Here is a 17,439-nt window from a genome sequence, read left to right as displayed (position 1 = left end):
TTATTCTAGACTTAAAAAACTCTAGTTTGTCCGGTGTGGGGCTTCTGTGTAAACTCCTTTTCAAGTCCTTACACATACAAGAAAAGACTTTTCACACACATATATAAATATATATATATATATATATAGATATTATATATATGATTATTGGCTGAAAGAAATTATAATTGATTCAGCCTTCAGGGCATGGGGGCGTACATGTATTTTTGATATTTACAAATATTATGAAATAATAATAAACATGATTATGATGTTCAACCACTATTAATTCTATGACATGATATTCTATATTATAAACTGGTATACTTTGTTTACCATCAAACATCAAGTCTCAAACAAACACATCATGAGAACTTTCGTTTATTAATTAATAGAGCCGACCTACCAACCATGAATATATATGACGTACGTACAGTGCAGGGTCGTTAATTCAATATTCCAACTTGAGTCATGATAAGTATAACATTAGAGATCAGGTATAAGAGGCTGAGAGGATAGGCAACCATGTGGCCTTGAGGTTGACGGACGTTTTTTGGACGTTCTGCGTTTCTCTTGTAAATTGGATGTTAGTTGAAGCTTGAGAGTGACTAAAGAAGAAAGAAAAGGAAAAACTAACAACTGTCCAGCATGCGATCACATTAAGATAGCTTTTCTAGATTTTTCTGATAAGTCAATTCAAACATACCTTCTAGTAAAAGAAAAGGAAAAATTATATCAAAATAATTAACACTAAATTTAAGTACGGTTTGGATTGGGAGTTAAGTTTAGAAGACTTGAGATATGATAAAAATTAAAAATTGAATAAAATATTATTAAAATATTTTTTGTAATATTATTATTATTTTGAGATTTGAAAAAATTGAATTACTTATTATATTTTGTGTAGAAATTTAAAAAAGTTGTAAAGATGAGATGAGATACTTTTTATTTCCAAACCAATCAGTTAGTGATTCAAGAAAACTTTAACGTTTGGTTTTGTTATGCAGATGCGAGTAGATTGAAATAAGCTAAGATTGAAACTAATAATGGTCCAGCATGGGATCAAATTAAGATAACTTTTCTAAATTTCTCTGAAAAGTCAATTCAAACATACGTTACATACCTTCTAGTAAGAGAAAAGGAAAAATTATCTCAAAATAATTAACGCTAAATTTAGGTACTATTTGGATTGTGAGTTAAGTTTAAATAACTTGAGATAAGATGGAAGTTAAAAGTTGAATAAAATATTATTAAAATATTTTTTTTTAATATTATTTTTATTTTGAGATTTGAAAAAGATGAATTGTTAATTATATTTTTTGTAAAAATTTAAAAAATTTATAATAATGAGATGAGATGAGATGCTTCATGTATCCAAACCGTCAGTTTATGATTCAAAGAAAATTTTAACGTTTGATTTAGTTTTCTATTCACGGCATTTCTTTTGTTTTTTTGTTTTTTTTTCCTGTTCAACACATTTCACTGTATTAAGTATTAACTTAATTGGGACCAAACGCGTGAAGACTTTCGAACATAATCGACACTTTGAATAGATGTGTTCAAACTCTCATCACAGACAAATGCATTGACCGGGAAAAATTAAAAAACACAAAAAAACAAAAGGAATGCCGTGAGTAGAAAATTAATCATCAAGTCTCTAACATTCAGTTGATGGGTGATCAGTATGATTGGCTGTGGATTAATTACACTTATTCGACAAATATTAATTAATAAAGGAAATAAAATAATTAATCCACCTAAAGGGCCGTGGCTACTGAGAGATGTTGGGAGATCATTAGGTTATCTCCACACCATTAATTCTCTTTATTTTAAATTTTTATATAAGATGGGTCAAACATGATAAGCCTAAATTATATATAATAAGTAGTAATATTATCATAAAAGTATATTTAAGTGGTAAATTTTATAATAATTATTTATTACTAATTAATATATAATTAATTATTACGATCCTTACAAAATTTAGTTCTTTCCAATAAAAAGTTATTAAGAAATTTACCACTTAAATTTATTTTTAGGATACTTATAACTTGAGCTTATCATGTTTAACTCAATTTATATATAAATATATATAAAAAAATCTTTAAATAAAGAGAATTAGTGATATAAGACCTGATGATCTCCGAACATCTCTTATAGGCGTTGTTTAGTTATGCATTAGATGATATATTTTAAATAGTAGTGAAATTTTTTAGTTAAAATAAAATAAAATAATTTGTAAAAAAGTGTACTGTTTAGATAGTAAGATGAGATGATATAATTTTTACTTTTTAAAATTTGAAAAATGTGTGGGTCCCATGGTTTGGAGAGTAGCAGATTTTGTACTGTTTACTTACTGTTTTGTCAGTTTTGTACTGTTTATTTACTATTTTGTAATGTTTAGTTACTATTTTTGTCCGTTTTATACTGTTAATTTACCATTTTGTACTATTCGCTATCATTTTTTTTACTAGTTTGTACTGTTTTATTTACTATTTATTTTAGTAAATATTTTTAAAACTTATAGATAAAATAAACCGTTTAGATAGATAAAATATATTTACCGTAAACTCTTAAATAAGATGAATTCATTTGAACTCACTAACCAAATTTTGACTGAAAAGGGCATTTCGGTCCGAAATAAGCACGAGCGGAAGTTTCGTGAATGGTTCTTGAATCTTAATAGTGAAGATACAATACATTGTCATGTCTTGATATTTTTTCTCCCATACCTGCAATTTCTTGGTTGTGACTCTTTCTTGTAATTCCAATAAAAACTTTTCCCCTCGTCACAGTTTTTATCTCTAGGCATTTTATCTTTATCTCATCTATGAGAATAAACAAAGAATTAAATTTTTCTAAAATCATTAGTACGTATTAATTATACAGCCAACTTACCATTAACCATGAATATATATGACGTATGTACAGTGGGTCGTTAATTCAATATTAAAACTTGACTCATGATATATAAGTACTATAACATTAGAGATCAGGTATGAGAGGCCCAGAGGATAGGCGACCTACATGTGGTCTTGAGACCTTCAATTCAATGTACGTATACGAGGCCAACTCCGCCTAGTGTTAATCAAGTGAATTTCTTAAATAACAGTAAACGTTGAATATTTATGATAATACAATGACTTAAGGGAAGCACAAGGTTAGATATTTGGATGGCCGATCCTTCAATTTTTTAAATTCTATTTCTTTTTTAAAAAGAGCGGACCGAGTGATATTAGTTCCTGTTTGTGTGCATTATAACTATTCTAATATATTTTCAAATATTTTATTTTTAAACATCACTCAAATATAAAATATTTTCTTTATTTTAAATCTTTAACTTTTTTCATTTAAACATTATCTAATTGATACAACTTTATCAAAATTTTAAACAAAACACAAAAAAATATGAATACAACAATTTTAAATTTCAAGTAAAAAATAATATTTCAAATAATACAATTTTTTTCATCATTTTCGAAAATCTAATTAAAAATTTTAACTTAATTAATTTTATTATTTATAAATTATTTCACTACTATTTACATATATATTTTAATATATTCTAATTATATATCCAGACGATAAGTTTAACATTATTATTATTTTGAATTTTTTTTCTTTTCTCTGACAAGTATTGAAACTGACTTTTCTGACAGCTACTGTAGCCAACTTTCATGGAAATTCAGGTAAGCATTATCTTATAAATTTGATCACGTGCTGGACAGTTGCAACAAAGGTTTTTCCACCAAAAACTTGACTCGGGGGAGAGAACATGACTTGGCTTTACAAATTCATTTCAAAGCCTATTTCTTTTCTGCATCTGAGAGCTTTCTTTCATGCTAACTTCGGCCTTCAAGGCAACTTCTAGCTTTGAAATATCTCAAGTACTACGTACAATATAAAACCGATCGATCGAGATCTTGATCAAAATCATCATAGAAAGAGATCTTGATGACATTGCAAATGGTACTGTTTCGGATGCTTGTCTTAGTCATGCTGTGCTCAGTACTCAATGCATTCGCGCGAGCATCGAATGTAATAAGCAGTTCATGTCCAGAACACTGTGGGAATAACGTTAGCATTCCATACCCTTTTGGAATCGGATATGGTTGCTACTTTGGAGATTGGTTTGAGATAGTCTGCAGATCATCAAATGACTTTTATGATTTGGGATTTCCAAAACCATTTTTGAAGAGCTTCGACCTGGAGGTGCTAGAGGTTAACATAACTGCAGGCACAGTTAGCGTCAAGTATCCCATATTTTCGAGCTGTACCAATGGCACGAACAGCCCAAAGAATCAGAAGTTAGAGAAAAGTTCTTTCGTCTTCTCCAACTACTACAACAGCTTCGTTGCCATGGGTTGCTGTTGACTTTTTTGCTTATTTGTTAGTCCCACATCGGTGGGATTAATGAAAATGGCATAAGCCATGTATTATAAATAAGAGGCTTAGCCTCTTAGTTTAAGTGCACCAGTTGAAAGCTTATCTAGTAACTTTTGACTTTAGTTAAATTCCTCTATTAACCTTTTATAAAAGGGGAAGAGGTGTAAAGTTAAAGTTTTACTAGTGGGATAGCTTTGTAGGTGTGGTGAGGAGAAAAATTGTGTGATTGTAACAATTTTTCACATAGTGAATTTTCTTCTCTGGGTCTGGTGGTTTTTCTCCTGTTTTGGAGTTTCCACGTAAATTTCTTGTGTTGTTATTATTTCTCTATTTTTCTTGTTATTCCTGCAAAGGGTAGATCCTAGGGGGGTGAATTTGGAGGTCCAAATTCTCAACAATTGGTATCAGAGCCACTAGGTTCTTTTTGTGGGGTGGAGCTTTGGTGTGGTAGTGTGGATACGTACAGTCTAAGGAGGTTCTGTCTAGGAGATTGGAAATTTTAAGTGTGTCCATTGTGACCCTCCAATCTTTCCTGGGAACTGACTTAGTGAGGTACTATTCATTTCTACAGTAAATTCATCAAAGCAATGTCAGGAAGTAGGCCTTCAAATCTTGTCAAATTTGAGGTGGAGAAATTTGATGGGAGAATCAATTTTGGCTTGTGGCAAGTACAAGTCAAGGATGTCTTGATTCAATCAGGATTACACAAGGCATTGAAGGGCAGACCAACACCTGAAGTCAGCACTGGTACTAGTGTGACTGGTGAAAGTAGCAGATATAAAATGAGCGATGAAGATTGGGAGGATCTGGATTTGAGAACAGCAAGTGCGATACGTTTGTGCTTGGCCAAAAATGTTCTTGCAAATGTGCATGGAATATCTACGGCAAAGGAACTCTGGAAAAAACTTGAAGAGTTGTATCAGACGAAGGGCGTCTCAAATCGTGTGTACCTGAAGGAGCAGTTTCATACACTGCGGATGAGTGAAGGTACAACTATTTCAGATCATTTAAGTGTTCTCAATGGCATTGTCGCTGAGCTAGAAGCTATTGGAGTTAAAATTGATGATGAGGATCAAGCCTTGAGATTCATCTGGTCTCTTCCACCTTCCTATGAGCACATGAAACCTATTTTGATACATGGGAAGGAGAAAATAATTTTTTCAGAGGTTACCAGTAAAATATTTTCTGAAGAGAGAAGACTAAGTAGTGGAAGTAATGTTCCACATGAGAACTTAGTGATGGTAGCAGCTGGAAATGGGAAGATGAAGAACTCCATGAAGAAGAAAGTAGTCTGCTGGGAGTGTGGACAATCTGGGCACGTCAAGAAAAATTGTCCAAGAACTGGAGCAGGTTCGGCAAGTGGCTCCAAGTCAGTAAATGGAGATACTGGAAATGATGCTAATATTGTGTCTCTCTCCATGGAAGATTTTGCTCTTTAAAAAGAGACATGTACATCCTCATGGCATGTTGCTAATTCCCAAAGTTGTCATGATAGAGGATGTGTTAATGTTAGCGGGTCCACAAGTTTGCACACAGGCATTGGTTTGGCATTGATGCAGGGTGTGTGGTGGAAATTCATGTCGATGGCTGATGAACTTCCAGGAAAGCCAAACGTGGAAGTTACACCATAATTTTCAGCAAGGTTGTTTTTCGACATGGTCCGAAATGAAATGCTTGGAATTGGTTTATTCTAAGTGGGTATGCTTTTATGGTGAAGCATGATAGCGGAAGCTATGAAGATCTTCATTAAGGTGGAGCTTGGCTGTGGGACTAGTCAAAGTCGCAAGGTGGAGATTGTTGACTTTTTTGCTTATTTGTTAGTCCCACATCGGTGGGATTAATGAAAATGGCATAAGCCATGTATTATAAATAAGAGGCTTAGCCTCTTAGTTTAAGTGCACCAGTTGAAAGCTTATCTAGTAACTTTTGACTTTAGTTAAATTCCTCTATTAACCTTTTATAAAAGGGGAAGAGGTGTAAAGTTAAAGTTTTACTAGTGGGATAGCTTTGTAGGTGTGGTGAGGAGAAAAATTGTGTGATTGTAACAATTTTTCACATAGTGAATTTTCTTCTCTGGGTCTGGTGGTTTTTCTCCTGTTTTGGAGTTTCCACGTAAATTTCTTGTGTTGTTATTATTTCTCTATTTTTCTTGTTATTCCTGCAAAGGGTAGATCCTAGGGGGGTGAATTTGGAGGTCCAAATTCTCAACAGTTGCAACAACTATGCCTCCATGTGGTCCGTTTTTCCCGATGACTCGGTTTCATATGGTGGGTGCAAATCCCATTGTGACAGAGCTCCATTCACAAATGGAAGTCATTGCAACGCCACAAATTGTTGCCAAGCTACAATTCCTTCTGATCTCCAAGCATTCTCTACAACTATAGAGCCGAAACCTAGTTCTTCCCCCTATAATGGTAGTAGTGAGTGCAAGTATGCATTTTTGGTAGACCAGAATTGGTTTGAGACCAATTTCACAGAGCCGAATCCAAATATGTCCGTTCCAGTGGTATTGGAATGGGGGCTTGACAATACTTCTTTCTATTCTCTTCCCACAATGAAAAATATGACGGCAAGGGAATACAAGAACTCAACCTATAATTGTGGTTGGTGGCAGATATTGCGAATTAACTCTATTGTTCGTTTTTGTTATTGCCGGCGTGGCTATGAAGGAAATCCGTATCTTCCTGGAGGATGTGAAGGTAAATTTCTCTTTCGTAACAACCTGTTTAATTCATTTAAATGTCGAAAACTATTGTTTTGCAAGTCAACGTAGAAAGGTGTAAAATAACCATCATATATAACCAGCTTATGCCTTTTAAAAGATCACCTGTACTTATTTTGTGTAAATATTTTTCAGATCTAATTATTGTAACCTCTTTTATCATGAGGAGGCAAGCCCCCTCTCAAAGTTGGATTAAAATATTTTCGAATTGTTCTCAAAATTTATAATTTCAGGTAGAAGAGACACATGATAAAGTAGACCCTACTCATCATGTATTTGTTATTTATTTAATATTATCTTAAATATTTATACGAAAATCAGTAAATATTACAGAATACTCTATTCTATGTATAACTTTTTCTCTGTTACTTAGACCCTAATCAAATCTCAAATTACCTATGAAGATTTTTTCCCTTACATGAATTATGGCAGTAGTTGTTTATTTACACGCTTGCATGCACATGTTAAGATCAAAACCTGGAGTACTACTCAATCTGTCCAACCATGCATGAGTCGCGCGAAACAATATAATTAAAAGTCAATGGCTGCTTTTGGACGAATCTCTCTCTCTCTCTCTCTCTCTCTCTCTCTCGCTCTCTCTCTCTCTCTCTCTCACACACACACACACACACATATATATATATATATTAACAAATCCCATTACAATATCGGCAGATATTAACGAATGTACAGACCCTGACAAAAACACTTGTACATCTGATACACGCTGTGAAAATACTGAAGGTTCTTACCGTTGTGTCGCTGCTAAGAACACAAAGCTTTTCATAATCATAGGTATGTCTTCCTTCTCATTATATATATATTAATTGCATGTACATGACCTTTCCCTTCTGTTTTCTGCAAATTCTCTAATAATTTTCATGCTAATTAATTAGTTGTCCCATGCATTAATGTCTTGATCCAAAGAACAGTTATCGGTTAATACCCCCGTCTTGTTTCTTTTATATTTTATTTGTGGCAACTGGAAATTTTAATTAAGGATTATGCATGTAAGATATTATATTATAGTCAATATCTATGCGTGCAGTATATTAAAGTTAAATGCAATAGTATATCATGCATAGTACGTAGTGTAAATATTCGATCGATCCGTCCTTATCTTTTATTCCTTTTTTGGCAAATTGAGCCAAAAACCGTTGTAATTTTATTTGGTTCTTGCTGATTTAAATCTATTTCCCACGCCTCTGCCGCATATAACTTTTTTTTTAGGAAAACTTATGCCACTTTTTTAAAGATCAACTCGTAGAGTTTAGGTTATTTATGATAGCTTTGAAACAATTAATAGAGGTTACATGTTTGTTGTAGAGCAAAGTTAGATCCAGTTTTATGAAGTGCAAACTCTGCATATTTTATTTGAAAAAAGTGGGATCCATTATTAAATAGTGAGTTTTTTTAATGTGAGTCCTATATTTTTTTTATATATTTATTAAATGGAATGCGTGATATTTGCACACTCTAAAATTATATATATTGACATTTCCTTTTATTGCGCGCTCACACACACATACATATATCATATAATATATAATACAAAATTAACCATGGGATTCAATCCAGTCATATTCCAACACTGAGAACTTATATCACATAGTTGATCTTATTGTCTCCAACTATAAGTGTTATCAACTTCTCAAATAAAAAAAATTCGTTTGCTAGTACTAACTGTCTAAAGAGTTGTCTCGAGTATATATGTAATTGGTCGTGAGAATAATATATAGAGTTCTCCAACCTGAAAGCAATATTTTTTTCAATTTGATCTTCATTCTTCTTTTTTGAGTACTTCTAATTCAATTTTATGTGAACCTACTTTTGGCACAACATAGTTTGTCTGGCAATATTCTAGCATTCATAGAAGCGTCTCTCTAGTCAATGTTCCTAACTAGAAATTTTATTATTTTACCATTAGTACTACTGCAAGGAGTAAATAATATCTTTCTATTTCATTGAGTCAAATAGGTGTTAGCACAAGCCTTGGTGTATTATTTCTGATTTTCGGTGGATGGTGGTCATATAAAGTGATAAAGAAAAGGATGAGGATTAAACGCAAGCAGAAGTTCTTCAAACAAAACGGTGGACTACTTCTAGAGCAACAACTATGTACAAATAACAATGTCAACATTGAGAACACCAAATTGTTCAATTCAAAGGAATTGGAGAAGGCCACTGATCGTTTTAGTGTGGATAGAATAATTGGACATGGTGGACAAGGCACTGTTTACAAAGGTATGTTGGCAGATGGAAGAATTGTTGCAATAAAAAAATCCATGTTCATTGATGAAGAAAAACTTCAAGCATTCATAAATGAAGTCATGATTCTTTCACAAATTAATCACAGGAATGTGGTTAAGCTACTTGGTTGTTGCTTAGAGACTGAAGTTCCGCTTCTAGTTTATGAATTCATTCCTAATGGAACTCTTGCTGAATATCTCAATGGCCAAAATGAGGAGTTGCCATCAACATGGGATATGCGTTTACGAATTGCTATAGAAGTTGCAGGGGCTCTTTTCTATTTGCATTCATCAGCTTCTTCACCCATTTACCATCGCGATATTAAGTCCACAAACATCCTCTTAGATGAGAAGTATAGAGCGAAAGTAGCAGATTTTGGGATTTCAAGATCTGTTGCTATTGAACAAACTCACCTAAGCACACTAGTACAGGGAACTTTTGGATATGTAGACCCTGAGTATTTTCGATCAGGCCAATTTACAGATAAGAGTGACGTTTATAGTTTTGGTGTTGTTCTTGCTGAGCTCTTAACTGGAGAAAAAGCTATTTCATCAACAGGAACGAGAGATACCAAAAGTTTAGCTGCATTTTTTGTTAGTTCGATGGAAGAGAACAATTTATTTGACATCCTTGACAATCAAGTTTTGAAGGAAATGGAAAAAGAAAAAATCATTGCAGTTGCAAACCTTGCGAAAAGGTGCTTGAACTTGAAAGGAAAGAAACGACCTACAATGAGAGAAGTTGCAATGGAATTGGAGGCCAACCAAATGTCGCAAAAATTAGCTTCTAACCTTCAGCAGAAATATGGAGAGATTGAAGATGTCAAAGCTGAAAAATCTGAGCAATATGATGTTGTTTCTATATCAACAATGTCAGGTTTGGATAATGCCATCGCAACCTCATCTCTTGATACAGAATCATTATTCTTATCTTCTTAATCAAGTGATATTACACCTTGATTTGTGTTGTATTATAAATGTTTGTTTAATTTCATCTTGTAAACTCCATAATTTGCTCTTTAGACAATCTTATGGTAGTATAATGCATAAACATCCAATTTTCTTTTTGGTTTCATAAGCATATATTTTTATATATAAATAAAATGGGGCCTCAAGCTGCTCTACGATCTGATCTCTACTCAGAAAGATGAAAAGAAAATCAAAAAACAAAAACTTATCTTCCATAGTATATTACCCTCTAAGTGTTAACTGCAGTTTGGAATTAATAAATAGAAAAAGAAGAAATTCACTCCTCTTTATATCCTTTAATAGCCACCTTAAGCTTTTTTTTAACTTTTAATCTTGTCGGATGAATATTGGCGACTTGCTAAAAGCAACAAAACCCATGGCATAATAGGCCTCACAAATTTAGACCATTTTCTTCATGCTCAAAGGTTCAAAGAAAGTTTCAAGCTACTTCATGAACAGCGAAGAAAAAAGCTACATGAACATCTTAGTTTATATAGAAGATCCATCATGCTCAGGTGACCATTGATCTACTAGCTATTACAAGGTCAATTGCTTAATTAATGTGGTGTGGTGCATTAGATGAGTGGCACTGGGTTTAAAGCGTTCTTTCACTTCTTTTTTGGTCTCTCACGGTCAAAACCCTTCAAGAAGCCACAAATCAACCAAAAGAGCTGACACAATTATATATTTTCCTCAAAGACTGGCCTCCACCCAATGGAACTCACTTCTCAAGAATCACATGGGTGCTTTAAACTGAATAGAGACCAAGGTTGTTTGACCATCTACTCCCTTTGTGAGAGGATATCTGGAACAAATCAAGTCTACAAAAATCATCAAAAAACTTTGATGAGAGGAGTGAAGCAAGTAACAGTTCTTAGCAACTCTCTCTCCTTGTTATGGGTACTACCTGCACCACACGCCATGGACATGATATTTCTAGTTGCCTGCTGAATTAGCTAAATTTGAAGAATTGGATTAGGAAAAGATTAAGAGAAATAAAACTAAAGTTAAATTTTCACAAGTTCTAACATAGATTTTTTATTTAATACCATCCGTCTCACAAGTCACTAAGAGATTTGATGTTGCTTTACATGAAGCAAGATGTTTTTTTGCCATTTTGAGTAACAAACTATTTCTTAGTCACAAATTTCAATATGATTTCTTACAAAAACAAGCTATATGTGTCTACAACTGCAAATACATACAGAGCACAGGGAGCAAGGAAGATAAGATTCAGAGATAGAAAAGATTAGGAAGAAAAAACCTAGGTCTACAAGATGTTCTGATCTAGTTTAAGAAAGAAATTATAGGTAATCTAACAATCAATTTTTCCCCTCAGTAAATAAATATATTCATACAACAACCTTGAAGAAACAAAATTAAGATGGAACTTGCCCCATTCATGAGGGAATGGATCATTAGGCATCTTGTTGTTTGCAAACTTCTTTCCAAGAATCAATCTAGTTCCCCGAATCTGCATAATCAGATGAATAATAAGTATTAAATCTCTCAAGTTTACACATTAATCAAAAAATTAAAAACTCTAGACAAAATATGTACCTTCCCAATTATGGGGTCGGCCGGCCGGTGCGCTGTCTTGGAATGCTTTTAAATCATCTTGAAATTTTAGAGAAATTCTCTTTTCTTGATCTGCAATATTTTCTTCTCTACAAAGAAGTTAGATAGCTTTCACTCAATGATAGTCATAATATATAATCTTTGTGTTGATCATGTGAAATATACAGATATAGATATTTAGGTATATGTCGTTGCATATCTGCATGTACAAGATGCAACTCCATCAGGTCCTATTTAGTCCATGTTTGATGATACTTCTTCCAATGAAATATGAAGTAAAACTTTGTATATCTTAAGCGCTTCAATTGCAACGTCGCAAGATACTGGGTGTCTAGAATAAGTAAAAGAACCTAAAAGAGAAAGCATATACGGTCATATAGTAAATAATCATCAACTTCAGAAACTTACTCAAGAGTGACGTTGAATATACCAAGTTTGTTGCTTTGAGAATGTATGACTTCTACTACTTTGCGCCTCCCAAGTACAGCTCCAATGGGCATATATGTAGAAGAAAGGACCTAGAAATTTCAATACATAATATTGAAACATGAGCTTTGTACCAGGATTTGAGGATCTATCTCTGAGTTTAGGTATATCCCAACTTTACCCTTGCAAGGGACACAAGGTTTGGTTTTATATGTTGTACTTGTCGCACCCAAACATTGTGCCCAGCTTTCTAAATCCACAAATTACCTAAATTTGCATCACCCTTATAGTATTAGGATACAAATAAAGATACACACACACATAGAGAAATATGAGAAACAAAGAGTAAGTACCTCATCTGCAATAAAAAGAATGTCATATTTCTTTTCAACAGCTTGAATCTGCATTAGATATGAAATATTTTATCATCTAATGTGTCTTCTCCAAAAATTTCACAAGGGGAAAGAGAAATATATACTTTATTTATAAAAGGATTTTATAAAAATAAATTTATAAATAAATTGTAAAGTTCTTTTTACCATAAAGTAAATATGTCGTATCATATTAAGTCATGTTGATTTCTGAGTTAAATTTTACAACATCCTTGGATAGAGTAGTGTTTTTTATCCACAATTGAAACCTAAGTTCCCTCTACCCCTTTTTGTATTTGCATTTTTCCTTTTTTGAATAAACCAAGAAGCACCATATAGTGGTACCATGTCAAGAGAGTCATCTAAGTGGTAAGCTTAATTTCAATGACCAAATAGAAGTATTCTATCATTTTATAAACAATTGAAATTCCAATAAACAATACAAGAAGTTTAAATGTCCGAATGAATTAGAAGTGAAATATTTATTATTATTAACAAAAATTAGGCGAGAAAATACATTTTTGTAAATTTTGAAACTCCCAAAGAGCAATATATATATATATATAGGAATTGAAAACCCAATAAATTTATTTTTAAACGAGTATGACTCAACTAATTTTGCTTTACATAAATTATTTTTATTAGATTTGCACCGACTCCGAAGTTAGCAGGAAAATTAGTGTCTCACCACAAGATTTATTCAATCAACATTGAAACCAAATGACAACCTACGAAGCAATCATACATACACCTCTCTCTACAAAAGTGTCACAATCGTCTTAGAAACCGTAGTAGTGTGACGAAGAAGATGAAGATGGAATTCTCTTAAGAACTTGTAGGACTTCTTTCATTGATGGTCTCTTGTGCGGGATTAGAGAGACACGATTATGTCCTAACTTGAAGCAAGCCAACAAAGCTTCTTCTTTTTCTTCCAAATCAGCTTGGATCACCGCGTCAGCCATTTGCAAAGCCCGATTCTTTTCCTCAACTATAAGCCCACTCCCTTGCCCATGTCATCTAAAACTATAACCTTCTCAATAAGTAGCTCAAGAAACATAACCCCAAAAGAGTACACATCCCACTTTAGATTGGGCTTTAGGCTTCTAAGTGACATTGGTACATGATAAGGCAATACGCCCTATGAACTTGGACTTGGGCTAGGACTAGGCCCAATTGCAATTTTTTGAAAGCTATCACACGAGGTCGTGGATCTTTTGCTTCCGAAAATTCCAACCGACACTCCAACTTTTTAGTTCGTGTTACCAAATACTTAATGATTGAGTTAAAATAATACATATTTCATATATTTAGAACCAATATATTTTAATCATTTCATGATATTATTATTGGTTTTAGATGAAAAAATAAGTAATAGGTGTAAATTTGAATTGTAATTTAAACTTATTAATATAATGATTTATATTTAATGTTATAACCTATGATTTAACTGTGTAATATTTTCTCAAATGCACAACATATCTTTTATATTATGTTCTTTCTTTTTATTTAATTTTTATGGTTTTATTTCTTTTTCAATACTTCCATTTATATTTTTATGGGTTCTACGCCTTCATAGGACTCAAAGTCATGTGGGCACCTGCAATTCACACGAGAATTAAAGTCAAACGGGCTGGCACCTTTTATTCATTGGAGATAATTAAGACCAAAGAAGCTATAGCAGAGCACGTTCTTGCCCTTTTTGGACATACAATTGCTGAAGGTAGAAAAGCCTTAACACAATTACTGCTAGAGGGAAGTAAAAACTCAGTTACACAGCAGAAAAACCACGTTTGATCCATTTTTGGTGCTCTTGGCCTATGTGCTTTGAAAGGCAACTCTTTTGGTACCTCAACGATGGGAGAGAAACGGAAGGCTTTCGGGCAGAGCAGAGGATAGACTGAGGGAGACGGCATCTTGGGCAGTGTTTTACGGGGGGAAAAAAAAAAGGGAAAGCTGGCTCACTGGAGGGACTTGCTTCTAGAGAGTACTGACTTACGGTTTCCGTAAGGAGAACTACAGACGAAAAGGAAGGGAATACGCTGCACTGGTGAAAGAAAGAAAGAAAGAAAGAAACGCAGATGGTGGTGTTATTATTTTTCTTGGAGACTTGAACAAAGAAGGAAAGAAAAAGGAGACCTGACAACAGAAAGCAGGGGCAGCACGTACACGAAAGAAGGGAGGAGGTTTTGTGTGAAGGGATTTACGGAGAGAGAGAGAGAGGAGTTTTTTTTTTTTTTTTTTTGTTTGGGACTGAATAGACGGCTTGGCTTCTTCTTCAGAGGAGCATTTTTTATTTTATTTTTTACTGTGAGAGACTTTTCGAAAGAGAATGGAAGGGGAGCAGCCAGAGAGAAAGAAAGCTTGATAAAGACTTTCGGTAGCTAGAGGTGCTCTATTTTTAGAGGAAAAAAACAGAGTTTCGGGCTTGGTTGGACGAAAGGAAGTGAAGTCAAGCAGCAGCTTTACGGATGGATGGTGTGAGACTTGGACGGGGGAGAACAAAAGACGCAAAGAGCAGGGAGTTTCGTGTGAGAGAGTATTTACTTTGGAGAGAAGCTGGATGTTTGGAGGGGACTTAGTAAACGAAATGGAGAGGGTCTCTTGGCTTGCTGGTCTGGGATGCAACACAGGTTCGGGGGAGACTTACGGGAGCAACTGAAGGGAAGACGTTGAGGAAAGGAGCTGCTACGGACTGAGCTACGGAACGGCTGGGATGACTTTTTCATTTTTCTTGGCTGGACGCTGGACACTGTGGGTTGGATGGAAGGAACACTGGACTTCATTTAGCACGGGAGAGAAGTTTTCATCTGCTGGGGCTTGGACTTGTGAGAGGTCTGGAGCTTTTGTGAAAGTAGCTGGACAATAGGTGGTCTCTCGGGCTTGCTGGTTTTGAGCTTAGCGAGAGAAGAAAAAAAAAACAGAGATAAGAAACAGGAGACGAGAGAGAGTTTTTGGACCGAACGGACAGAGAGTTTTTTTCGTTTGGTGCTCTCATTTTCTCTTTACTTTTGTTCTATATTTTAGATTATTTTTCTAGGGTTAATTTAAGTGTTTTATTATAGTTGTCTTATGGAGAATATTTTTATGATTTTCGTAGCTCTTATGATGAATATGGTTGGCTAACTAAGGTTAGATGTGAAGTTTAATGAGTTTTCGGATCGATATTAGAATTTATATTGTGAGTTTGATCGATTGAATGATTTTATTATTAGATATTTTGATTATCTATATATTTATCTTGATTCATTGTGATTTTCGAATACAATGAATGCTTGAAAAAATTTCTGTGATATTCAAATGAGTTTGTGAATATTTTAACCATCAATCGTTCAGGCTTGATCATTAGTGACTATTTTTCTTAACCTTAAATGTTAAATATTCCAATTAAACAGAATCATTATTTTAGTTTAATTGAAGTAAATCGATCGGAAACAATATTATAAATTATTAGACGAATCCTCGAAGTCTTAATCATTTCCATATCAATTTATTTTATCATTTTAGTTTTATTTTGATCCTTTAAAAATCTTCATCTCTGTGATTTTCTTGTCTATTTGGTTACATGTTCATTTTAGTAATTTATTTTCTTTGTTTGAGTTTATTATCTTCATCACATAAGTAAATTTTTATGGATTTGACCATATTAGATACTACAATATCTGTATACTTACAGGTAAAATTATACTAAATTTTTTATTCACTAATTTAAATTAAAGTTTAGGAGCAACACTTAACTCACAAGCTAAATACAAACTTTCCACACGAAAAAAAGAGAAAACGTTCATACGTAGTACCTTTCATCTCAACCTGGATCGGACTTGACAAAGTCCAAAGAATATATTGTAAAAAATAATAATCTTTCAATTTTCTTTATATCATAAAAGATACCCTTTTCCTCTCAACATCTGGCCTTGAGAAAGTCCATGAAAAAGATTGTTCTAAATATCTAACTTTCAGTTGATTCTCGATTCTTGAGTGTGACGCTCGACTGTGGATTAATTTTTTACTAGATGACTCGATTACTATTTAATATTTTATTATTTATTAATATTTATTAATATTTAATATTTTATTATTATTTTTTCACTACATTTTTATTATTATTGACAGATCATTTGAATTACTTCAATACCTAAATGTAGCCTTAATAAAGGCTATTAGATTGCATGGTGCTAGCCACGGTACTGGGTCTGTGATCTCTTAATTGGCCTGATTAATTTCATCCTAACAACCAACTTGCATGAATGCTAAATGCCAGTAGGCAGGTACGTGCTCTTCTAACCATCTATACCTATCATCCAACAAATATCATCATCGTTTTAGTCAACAGAAAAGTAATTTCAAAGTAAGATTGTTTTGGTAGATACGATTTTAAAATATTATCGTTGAGAATTAAGTAATGAATAATTTTAAAATGTGACCATTATAGTAAGTAGATGAGTACGTAAAAATACAAGCTTACATTTAGAAAAAATAGAAAATAGAAAAAACAATATTTTTTTTAAATAAAATGTAGTGAAATTTTTGAAGAGCCTGGTCAACATGGTGTGAATGCTCTTAACAGTTATTTTAGAGTATTATCCCGGCCATATTTGAATTGCAATGACATGCATTGGTAATTAATTCATTAACGTAACGTACGTACGTGAGCAATGACGAACGTGAAATAGATGCATTTCTTTCTTGTTTATATACTGTTCATATCAATAGCATGAACAGTGAGATTAATAGATTTCATGGGCCCAAAACCACGAATTAA

General features: G+C 33.3%; 1 protein-coding gene and 1 pseudogene across 1 annotated transcript; one reads left to right on the top strand and one right to left on the bottom strand.

Annotated features, from left to right (window-relative positions):
- Window positions 1-3,729: 3,729 nt before the first annotated feature.
- LOC122306791 (wall-associated receptor kinase-like 10) lies at window positions 3,730-10,394 on the top strand. Its single transcript, XM_043119304.1, has 4 exons — window positions 3,730-4,343; window positions 6,577-7,064; window positions 7,763-7,882; window positions 9,065-10,394. The coding sequence occupies exons 1-4, from the start codon at window positions 3,934-3,936 to the stop codon at window positions 10,273-10,275; spliced, it is 2,229 nt and encodes a 742-aa protein (XP_042975238.1). The 5' UTR covers window positions 3,730-3,933; the 3' UTR covers window positions 10,276-10,394.
- Window positions 10,395-11,040: 646 nt separating this feature from the next.
- On the bottom strand, window positions 11,041-13,642 carry LOC122306220 (annotated as a pseudogene).
- Between the last annotated feature and the right edge of the window lie 3,797 nt (window positions 13,643-17,439).

The sequence above is a fragment of the Carya illinoinensis genome, chromosome 4 (assembly GCF_018687715.1).
Source record: "Carya illinoinensis cultivar Pawnee chromosome 4, C.illinoinensisPawnee_v1, whole genome shotgun sequence".
Taxonomy (NCBI): Eukaryota; Viridiplantae; Streptophyta; class Magnoliopsida; order Fagales; family Juglandaceae; genus Carya; species Carya illinoinensis.
This window is presented reverse-complemented; position numbering and strand designations above follow the sequence as displayed.